Genomic DNA, 10,691 nt, shown 5'->3' with positions numbered 1-10,691 from the left:
CTATGCAACTATGAATGAAAGAACTTGGGAACAGAAGAGTGATAAATTAACAGGGTAGTGCACTTTGGATGTGTCAAGTCGGGAATCTCTATTCCAAAACCCTGTGTAAAATCTCAGATTAAAGCAGTGTCTTGGATCTGTGAAAGTTTATAAATATGCCTTCCATTTGCACTTTGAACTTTTCCAGAATCAAATGGCTGGAAATTTATCCAGTTCAATTATACAGCAATCTCTTTCAATGCTCATTATTTTATCTACCATTAGATAAATGTCATCAGAAATGGAGGAAGGAGGAACTTGTAGACAGCTCTTGGAGAAAAGAGAAGGGGAAAATGAAACATATATCACAGAGTTCATCCTCCTTGGATTTGGGAATCTCCGTGAAATGCAGATTCTTCTCTTCCTGCGGTTTCTAGTGATCTACATTGTCACTGTGGCTGGGAACATCCTCATTGTTGTACTAGTTGTGGCTGATCAGCACCTTCACAGCCCCATGTACTTCTTTCTGGGGAACTTGTCCTTCTTGGAGACCTGCTACAGCTCCACAGTCCTGCCCAGACTGCTGGCCGGTCTCCTGACTGGAGACAGAATCATTTCTGTTAGTGGCTGCATCACTCAATTTTATTTCTTTGGTTTCCTGGTGGCAGTTGAATGTTCTCTCTTATCCATGATGTCCTATGACCGGTATTTAGCAATATGCAAACCACTACACTACACTGCTCTTATGAATGGCAGAATCTGCCTGCAGTTAGCAGCCATCTCCTGGATGAGCTCATTTCTGGCAACTGCTGTAGTAATATATTTAATGTCACAATTACATTTTTGTGGCCCCAATGAAATTGACCATTTCCTTTGTGATTTCACCCCAGTGATTAAACTCTCCTGCAGTGACACCAGCCTAATCAAACTAGTGACCTTTATATTCTCTTCTATAGACACCCTGCCCCCATTTCTATTAACCTTAGCATCCTATGTTTCCATCATCTCCACCATCCTGAGAATCCCTTCCACCAGTGGGAGAAGAAAGGCATTTTCCACCTGCTCCTCTCACCTCCTTGTGGTTACAATCTACTATGGGACACTAATCATTGTCTATGTGTTACCAGACACTGACACACTTAGAGACCTCAATAAGGTCTTCTCTGTCTTCTACACTGTCCTGACTCCCATGGCCAATCCCCTCATCTACAGTCTGAGAAACAAAGAGGTCAAGGAGGTCCTGGGAAAAGTATTCATTAAATGTATGGTGCTCTCAGCAATTAAGGAACAGTGATTGATATGGGAATTAATTAATGTGTCATATCTAGTGTGATGCATAACCAGGAAGGGTTAAGCATCCCAAAGGATAAAGAACTCAAATTCAACCCTTAAAGACATATGGGTAGAAAATGTTTGTGTTTTTGTGTATTTACATGTATATCGTTAAAGGTTAGCAATGTAATCAAACAGTTCCTGTCTATGCTGTATTCTGTTAATTCTGAGATCAAAAGGACATCTTAACATTTAAATGAATTGTAAATATAGGATATCACTGTATTCATATGTGTTTGAAATCTATATCAAATCATCGGCGAATGGTGGAAAAACAAGCAATTGCCCTATGTTAATCTGTGTGGATAATTACCAGCAATGCTTAAGAAATGGGTCCACTTCAAAGCCTCCATGAGTGGCTATTGTTTGTGAAGGACTCTGAGCTGTCACAAGAAGGACTGAAACTATATAAAGATATTTGGATCCCAATTCTTTTTTATCTTAGATCTGCTTGAGGCTTCATGCAGGGAAAGCCATAAGGACTGAGATCCCAGTCGTGACTGGACCACCCTGAATGTAAACAGTGGACTGTAATCTATGAACTATTTCTGAAATAACGCTTCGCAACTACAGAGCTCACCATGTCTTCTATGAATCTGAACCTCAAGAATTATACTCATGTCTGTATGTATACTGATCTTTTTCCAATGCTCTCTAGCTTTTCTTTTTTAATAAATATTAGTTTAGTTAATAAGAATTGGCTGTAAGCATGTATTTGAGTAAGATCTGTAATATTCATTAACCTGAGAGATAATGTGTCCAATCTTTTGGGATTGGTAGAACTTTTTAAAATTATTAATAAGATTTTCCGTAATCCTCATCATATTTGACTTGGGTCTCTGGGTGGAGGCCTGAGGCTGGGTCGCTTTAAGGGAACTGTTGGCTTCTGGGTAACCAGTGTGGTATTATAGAAGCTGTTTTGCGTTGGCTTGGTAAATCTAAGTATTGGAATATCCACCAGATTTGGGGATTGTCTGCCCCATTCTTTGCAGTTCACCCTAATTGAATGACCTCTGTTGGCTCCCCTAGGACTCCAGTCACAACTTGCAAGGTAGTTTGAATTTAGGTTGTCCCTAACCCATGCTAATGGGAGTTTCCTTGGCGAATGTGAAGACATGCTACATTTTCGGATGGCTGCATTCCTAGTTGAATAAAGTTGATACTTACTACTGCCCCAACTGGAATCATAAGTCTCATGTGCTCTGCATTCTACACAGAGGAGTTCAAGATTTTAGCTACATGTTTCATCTGCTTAGAATCATAGAATATCAGGGTGGGAAGGGACTTCAGGAGGTCATTTAGTCCAACCCCCTGCTCAAAGCAGGACCAATCTCCAACAAAATCATCACAGCCAGGGCTTTTTCAAGCCTGATCTTAAAAACCTCAAAGGAAGGTGTCAAGGCTGCTTCCCCACTCTGAACTTTAGGGTACAGATGTGGGGGCCTGCATGAAAACTTCTAAGCTTAACTACCAGCTTAGATCTGGTCCACTGCCACCACTCTCGATGCTAATTCCCTTCCCTGGGTAGCCTTGAGAGACTCTTCACCAATTCCCTGGTGAATACAAATCCAAACCCCTTGGATCTTAAAACAAGGAGAAATTAACCATCCCCCCTCCTCCCTTCCACCAACTCCTGGTGGATCAAGATCCAACCCCCTTGGATCTAAAAACAAGGACAATCAATCAGGTTCTTAAAAAGAAGGCTTTTAATTAAAGAAAAAGGTAAAAATCATCTCTGTAAAATCAGGAAGGAAAAAAACTTTACAGGGTAATCAAACTTAAAGATCCCAGAGGACTCCGCTCTAGACTTAGGTTCAAAGTTACAGCAAACAGAGATAAACACTCTAACAAAAGGTACATTTACAAGTTGAGAAAACAAAGATAAACTAAGACTCCTTGCCTGGCTGTTTACTTACAAGTTTGAAATATGAGAGACTTGTTCAGAAAGATTTGGAGAGCCTGGATTGATGTCTGGTCCCTCTTAGTCCCAAGAGCGAACAACCCCCAAAACAAAGAGCACAAATGAAAGCCTCCCCCCACCCAAGATTTGAAAGTATCTTGTCCCCTTATTGATCCTTTTGGTCAGGTGTCAGCCAGGTTACCTGAGCTTCTTAACCCTTTACATGTCAAAGGATTTTGGAGTCTCTGGCCAGTAGGGATTTTATAGTACTGTACACAGGAGAGCTGTTACCCTTCCCTTTATAGTTATGACACGACCCCCAAATCACAGATAGTGTTGGACAGCTGGTTCCACACTGGCTGTGATTTCTTCCTGGAGCTCTAGGAGAAAACAGAGTTAATAAGGCACATGCACCTTTAGACATACTACTGATTAGATAAAAACTAACAATATTTTCTACATTCCAAGAACAATTTTTTAACCAGTTGATTCTGGGAAACTTTCCCGGGAGAGTGCATCAGCCACTTTGTTAGAAGCTCCTGAAATGTGTTGTATTTCAAAATCAAAATCTTGAGCTAAACTCCACCGAAGAAGTTTTTTGTTATTGCCCTTGGCGGTGTGAAGCCACCGTAGCGCAGCATGGTCTGTTTGTAGTTGGAAACGCCGTCCCCAAACATATGGGTGTAGCTTTTCCAGCGCGTACACAATGGCGTAGCATTCCTTTTCGCTGATTGACCAGTGGCTTTCCCTCTCAGACAGTTTCTTGCTGAGAAACACGACAGGATGGAATTCTTGATCCGGTCCTTCCTGCATTAAAACTGCTCCCACGCCCCGCTCGGACACATCTGTGGTTACTAGGAATGGTTTGTCAAAGTCTGGGGCCCTTAGCACTGGGTCAGACATGAGTGTCGCCTTAAGCTAGTTGAAGGCCTTTTGATACTCATCAGTCCACTGAACTGCATTTAGCTGTTTCTTTTTGGTTAGGTCTGTCAGCGGCGCGGCGATTTGGCTGTAGTGTGGTACAAATCGCCTCAAATATCTGGCCAAGCCTAAGAAGGATTGGACCTGTTTCTTTGACTTTGGAACTGGCCACTTTTGGATAGCATCCACTTTGGCCTGTAGGGAATTTATAGTTCCTTGACCCACCTGGTGCCCCAGGTAAGTCACTCTGTTTTGGCCTATTTGACACTTTTTAGCCTTAACAGTTAGTCCTGCCTGCCGGATGCGCTCGAAGACTTTTTCCAGGTGCTCCAGGTGTTCTGTCCATGAATCAGAAAAAATGGCCACATCATCGAGGTAGGCAACTGCAGATTCTCCCAATCCTGCTAGGAGACCATCTACAAGTCTTTGGAAGGTGGCGGGTGCATTTCGTGACCCGAAAGGGAATACACTGAATTCATACACCCCTGCCTGGGTGGTGAAGGCTGACCTTTCCTTAGCATGTTCATCTAGTGGTACTTGCCAGTTCCCTTTGGAACTGTGGGAGACCTTATCAAAAGCTTTGCTAAAGTCAAGGAATAATACATCCACTGTTTTCCATTCATCCAGAGAGCCAGTTATCTCATCATAGAAGGCAATTAGGTTAGTCAGTCATGACTTGCCCTTTGTGAATGCATGCTGACTGTTCCTGATCACTTTTCTCTTCTCTAAGTGCTTCAAAATGGATTCCTTAAGGACCTGCTCCATGATTTTTCAGAGACTGAGGTGAGGCTGACTGGCCTGTAGTTCCCCATATCCTCCTTCTTCTCTTTTTAAAAGATGGGCACTACATTAGCCTTTTTCCAGTCATCCGGGACCTCCCCTGATCACCATGAGTTTTCAAAGATAATGGCCAATGGTTCTGCAATCACATCCGTCAACTCCTTTAGCACCCTCGGATGCAGTCCACCCTGCCCCATGGACTTGTGCTTGTCCATCTTTGCTTGTAGGTAGGATACTTCTTTGCAGGATTCAGTCTCCCATTCTGTAGGTCTGGCCTGTGTTCCTTGTTCCTACATTTATAACTTTGTATTTGGCTGTGTTAAAATATATTTTGTTTGAATGAGTCCGGCTCACACCACTTCACCAACCTTTGTGTCTTCCACAGTTCATGGATCAGCAGAGATTTCATACTGAATTCCAGCTCATTGGTACAAATATTGAATGGCATTGGCACTAGTACTGATTAATGCAGAACACCACTTGAAACACCCCCATTCCATGATAATTTACATCAGCAACTACTTTTTGAGATCTATCAGCAAGCCAGTTTAAAAAAAAATAATGGGTGCTTTATTTATATTATATAGTGCTCATTTTAAATCACAATGTTCTGTCATACTAAGTTAAATGCATTACCAAAGTCTGTTACATCTATGCAGTACCTTTACCAACCAAACTTCTAATCTCCTCAAAGAATTAAATCAAGTTTCTTTGAGAAGATCTATTTTGCATAAAGGCACTTGATGAGCATTAATTATACCCATCATTCAATTCTTTATCAGTCGAATCTAATATTAGTTTTTTTTCATAATTTTGTCTGGGATCTCTCTCTTTCTGGTGAGAAAAAAATTAAAAGTCTCAGTTTTCTTCTAATGAGGAATGAAAGCAAATGTCAAAACTTTGATTTTTTTTTTCCAAATGAAATTCTTCTATTCCAGTCAGCACCAGTGAAAACTTACTGCAAGTCCTGTGCTGGAATACCTGGTGGATGTGGTAGTCCCTAAGAGCATAGCACGAGCACAGAAAGCTTCAACATTTCTTTCCTTAAGTATTCAAGTGCAGGGCATCAGATGAGAGTGGAGAGAGGACAAGGGAAGAGGTGGACAAGGATCCTAGAGAGAGCTGGAGAAATTTAATCTAACCTGTTCCTCAGGCTGGAGCAAGAAACAGAGAGTCATCCAGGTCCTTGACAGACCATTGCTTTGTCCCTACACTCTATTTCCCCACAATAGTCCCTATGCTCTATACCCTGCATCCAATGCACAATGGCCCCTGGATTGTATTGAGCAATGCACAATATTAACATTGCTGGTGCACAATGGTTCCTGCACTACATTCCCTAGTGACTCATGTACAAAGACAAAATGGTCCCTTCGCTATGCACTCCAATGCCCACTGACCTGTGGTTCCTTCCCTAGATTACCCACTGCCCAGTGATGCCAGCACTATATTTCCAGCCCCTATAGCCCTCATCAAGAGCAGAAGCAGAGACAAAACATTCCCTTTATCCTTATCCTGTCTGGGAAGAGTTTTCTGTGCAGGTTTTTCCTCAGGGCAGACTACTGACCCTTGATCACCTTTGTTGCCCTTCTCTGAACCTTTTCCAGTTTCACACTATCCTTTTTGAGATGGGCCAGTGAGAACTAGACCCAGTATTCAAGTTGTCTGTTAACACACACATGCCACAAAAGGCATGACAAAAAGGGAGGATCCCTGGAGGTTTCAATGGGGATTGCAGTGGCCCCGTTGTTAGTTTTAACAAGCAAGACAGGATTTATTTCCCGCATGAGGGCAAGTTTAAAACTGTCATTATCAGCAGCCTCAAGGGAGATCCCAATGGCAGCAGGAGCCAGGATGAGGCTGCTGTCCCATATAACCCCTGTAAAAATTCAGAGCAGCCGGCAGCCAGGTGCTGTGTAACACACACAAGAATGTGCATCAGGCGAGAAAGCAAGAGCAGCTTCAGCATAATGTCACTTCTCCTAATATTGCTGGACTGAGACATGACAGAGAGTACCTGTGAGTATTGCAGCACAGAATCCACCTGCAATTCTCTCTTCCCCCCTGGCCCCAATGGACTCACAAACACGAGCTGGTTGGCAGGGTGCAGCTGGGGGTAGAATGTGCCCCATGGTTTGCTGGAGAGTCACGGAGGGGACTAGAGTGAGAGGGATCTATGGAGTCTGCTCGGGGTGTTCCCTTTGTGCATGGGGCACAGTCATCTTCCCATCTGTGCTGTTCGTGAGTGTCACTCCTTAGTCTCGGGCACTAACATGATGCCATCCCACTCGTGACCCTCTCTGGGGAAGCTCGGCTCTGTGACCCTCACCACCATCACAGCAAGTTTAGGGGTCATATTGTACAAGCAATTCAACCTGACCTCCCCCTGTTATGCCATGACACTAGGGGCTAATGAGATCCTTAGATGTACAAACAGGGGAGTGATGAGTACAGAGTTGATGTTACCTCTCTACTGGGCATTGGTGAGACCAAACTGCATCCAGTCCTGGTGGACGTCTACTGTTTTGAAAAGATGTTGAAAAATTGGAGAGGGGAAAGAAAAGAGCCACAAAAATGTGGGGGTGGGGTGGAGAAAATGCTTTAGAATGTTATTTAAAGGGCTAAAATTGTTAAATTGATTAGAAAAAAGATTGAAAATTGACTCGATTACAGTGAAGTATAAGAAAAGTACAAAAAAAGAGTACAAGTTCAGGAACTGTTACAAACTGGTATGTTGGATTTTAATGATGTGTAGCGAGTTTTTAACTTGTAAAATCATTCTATAAATACAACTTTCTGAAATATGTATCTCTGAAGCACAGCTTCTATGTAAGGAGAACATGCTGCAATGTAAGAATTGCTTCTCAAAAAGAGGGTATGTCTCCTTTTCATATTGTACTGTTTTGTCTTTGGTCATTTTATCTTTTGAAGATTTTTAATAATGAACCACAAGTATAGTCAATCAATAGCTACACCATTTAGTCAATACTTTACTCAACCACAGATATTGGGCTGAATGCAGCAGTAACTGGAGAAGTGCAAGGATATACAGGAGAACAAGCTACATAATCACAATGATCCTTTCAGGCTATTTTATCTAAAATAGATTATGTAATTCAAATAGGAAAAAATAAACCTTGATATTATCCATGGAAATTGTTTATTAAAAAATATCTACCGACCCTAAATAAATAGTCCTGTCTAGCCTTAAAAAGTAGGGATCCATGAATGAAAAAAGTTGGAGGCAGAAGACTCATAAATTAACAGTATTCCTGCCCATTTAGGCAGGAAAATAGGGAATAGGGAATCTCAGACCAAAGCAGTTACTTGGCTCTGTGAGATCATGTAAATTATACTCTCTGTTTGCACTTTGAACTTTCCTAGAATCAAATAAATGGAAATCTACCAAGTCCAGTTGCACAGCAAACTCTTTCAATGCTCATTATTTTTTGTCTCTTGTTAGAAAATTTTATTGAGAATGGAGAAAGAGGGAATCTATGTCCAGCTCATGGCTCCAGGACAAGGAGAAAATCAAACATCTATCACAGAATTCATCCTTCTGTGATTCGGCAATCTCTTGGAGCTGCAAATTCTTCTCTTCATACTATTTCTAGTGATCTACATTGTAACCATGGCCGGGAACATCCTCATTGCTGTGCTAGTTGTGGCTGATCAGCACCTTCACACCCCCATGTACTTCTTCCTGCTTGGAGACCAGCTACAGCTCCACCATCCTGCCCAGGATGCTGGCCAGTCTCCTGACTGGGGACAGAATCATTTCTGTTCTAGGATGCATTGTACAATATTATTTCTTTGGTTGTCTTGCAGCTTCAGAATGTAACCTCCTAGCAGTAATGTCCTATGACTGGTATTTAGCCATATGCAAACCACTAAACCACACTGCTCTTATGAATGGCAGAACTTGCCTGCAATTAGCAGCTGTGTCCTGGATGAGTGGATTTATGCCAAATATTATAGTTTCATGTTTAATGTCACAGTTACATTTCTGTGGCCACAATGAAATTAACCATTTCCTTTGTGATTTCACCACAGTGATTACACTCTCCTGCAGTGACACCAGACTGATCATATTGGTGACCTTTATACTCTGTTCCATATTCACCTTACCCCATTTCTATTAACCCTGACATCCTACGTTTTTATCATCTCCATCATCATGAGAATCCCGTCCACCACCGGGAGGAGAAAGGCATTTTCCACCTGCTCCTCTCACCTCATCATGGTGACAATGTACTATGGGACCATAATTATTGTCTATATTTTACCAGAAACTGACACACATAGAGACCTCAACAAAGTCTTCTCTCTCTTCTACACAGTCCTGACTCCCCTGGCCACCCTCATCTACAGCCTGAGGAACAGAGACATTAAGGAGACTCTGAGAAAAGTCATAAGTAAATGTATGATGCTCACAGAAAACCAGAAGGAGTGCCTGATATGAGAATTAATCGGTCTGGGAAAACTAGTAAAGCAGTTAACATCTAGGTGGCCCATAGCTCATGGCAATGTGAGTTTTCTTGGGTAACATGGGTACATGCTAAGTTTGGGATGGCTGAGTTCCCAGTTGATTAGAGCTGATACTTACTCCTGCCCCAGCTGGAATCATAGCTCTCCTGTGCTCTGAATTCCAGTGACTGAAATTCAAGGTTTTAGTTACGAATTTCATGTGTTTCTTTGCTCTGACTGAGTTGAGAAAACTGTATTTTACAGAGCACTGCCCTTGGATCCCGATGGTTGGTATTGGGTTTTTTAAATATTTTGTCACTCACTTTGGTACCAGGACATCCTATGCAATTTTATAGTTGGGATAGATTTTATCAGTCTTTATAAATTTGTTTGTTACATGTGTTATCTTGCAATGATCAGAAGGTTCATAAGATCCTAAATGGATTCCTGCATGTTGAATAAAATAATGAATCGACACAAATGATTTCTGGTGAAACAGCTCGTTATCCTAAAGATCATTTCAGTGTCAGGTGAAAAAATAATAAATATGTGTGGAGAAACTGCTATTTAATTCTGCCTCAAACTTTCAAAACACGTACATGACTTAGGAACCTGAGCACTAGTGACTTTGCAGCTTAATTGGAATCCTAAGGGTGAACTTTTTAAATGTTTTAAAGATGCGGATAAGTGTCTAGGTGTATATATAAATCTGCCTAAGCCTTGGACTCCTGACTGACACACATACAGGGCACAGAGGTGGATTTACAGTAAAACACAGAGTGCCCTGGCACGTCCCCCGCTCCCCAAGGACAGGGGGCCCCAGGGCCGGGCAGTTTCAGGGGCAGAAGCTTGGTCCTGCCGGCTCCTGGGGCTCCTGCTGCAGGCTCTGCCCCTACCAGCAGTCAAGCTTCCCTCTCCCCCACCTCTTCCCCGCCCCTCCCCTGAGCATGCCATGTTCCTGCTCTTCCCCGTCCCTCCCAGCACTGCCCCCCGCACCGAATAGCTGTTTGCTGGTGCTGAGGGCACTCTGGGAGAGGGCGGGAGGAGCGGGTCTGCAGCGCGCTTGGGGGAGGAGGTGGGGAAGAGGTGGTTGCAGGGACTGGGCCTTGGGGAAGGGGGTGGAATCGGGTCAAGGTGGAGCAAAGGCAGGCCCCCTGCAGTCCCCCTGCACATCCCTCCCCCCAGCCCCATTGTGAGCCACTCAGGGCAGGGGGCTGGGAGTACTCACACACCCCATGCTCTGACTCCTGAACCCCCCATCCCCACCCTGATCACGAAATGGGGGGTCCTGCACCCTCCCCCCTACATCCCC

At 43.1% G+C, this 10,691-nt stretch overlaps 1 protein-coding gene and 1 pseudogene across 1 annotated transcript; both read left to right on the top strand.

Annotated features, from left to right (window-relative positions):
* The first annotated feature begins 280 nt into the window (after positions 1 to 280).
* Positions 281 to 1,273, top strand: LOC128846827 (olfactory receptor 11A1-like). Its single transcript, XM_054046064.1, has one exon. It carries the CDS (start codon positions 281 to 283, stop codon positions 1,271 to 1,273), a length of 993 nt encoding a protein of 330 aa, XP_053902039.1.
* Positions 1,274 to 7,356: 6,083 nt separating this feature from the next.
* On the top strand, positions 7,357 to 9,374 carry LOC128846826 (olfactory receptor 11L1-like; annotated as a pseudogene).
* Positions 9,375 to 10,691: the final 1,317 nt, after the last annotated feature.

Source organism: Malaclemys terrapin, chromosome 12, assembly GCF_027887155.1.
Source record: "Malaclemys terrapin pileata isolate rMalTer1 chromosome 12, rMalTer1.hap1, whole genome shotgun sequence".
NCBI classification, from domain to species: Eukaryota; Metazoa; Chordata; order Testudines; family Emydidae; genus Malaclemys; species Malaclemys terrapin.
Note: the sequence above shows the minus strand (reverse complement) of the source record. Positions and strands in the feature narration are given on the sequence as shown.

Bases quoted from the DNA above. Each gene is read 5' to 3' on its own strand.
- LOC128846827 (XM_054046064.1), top strand. From the start codon at position 281: ATGGAGGAAGGAGGAACTTGTAGACAGCTCTTGGAGAAAAGAGAAGGG.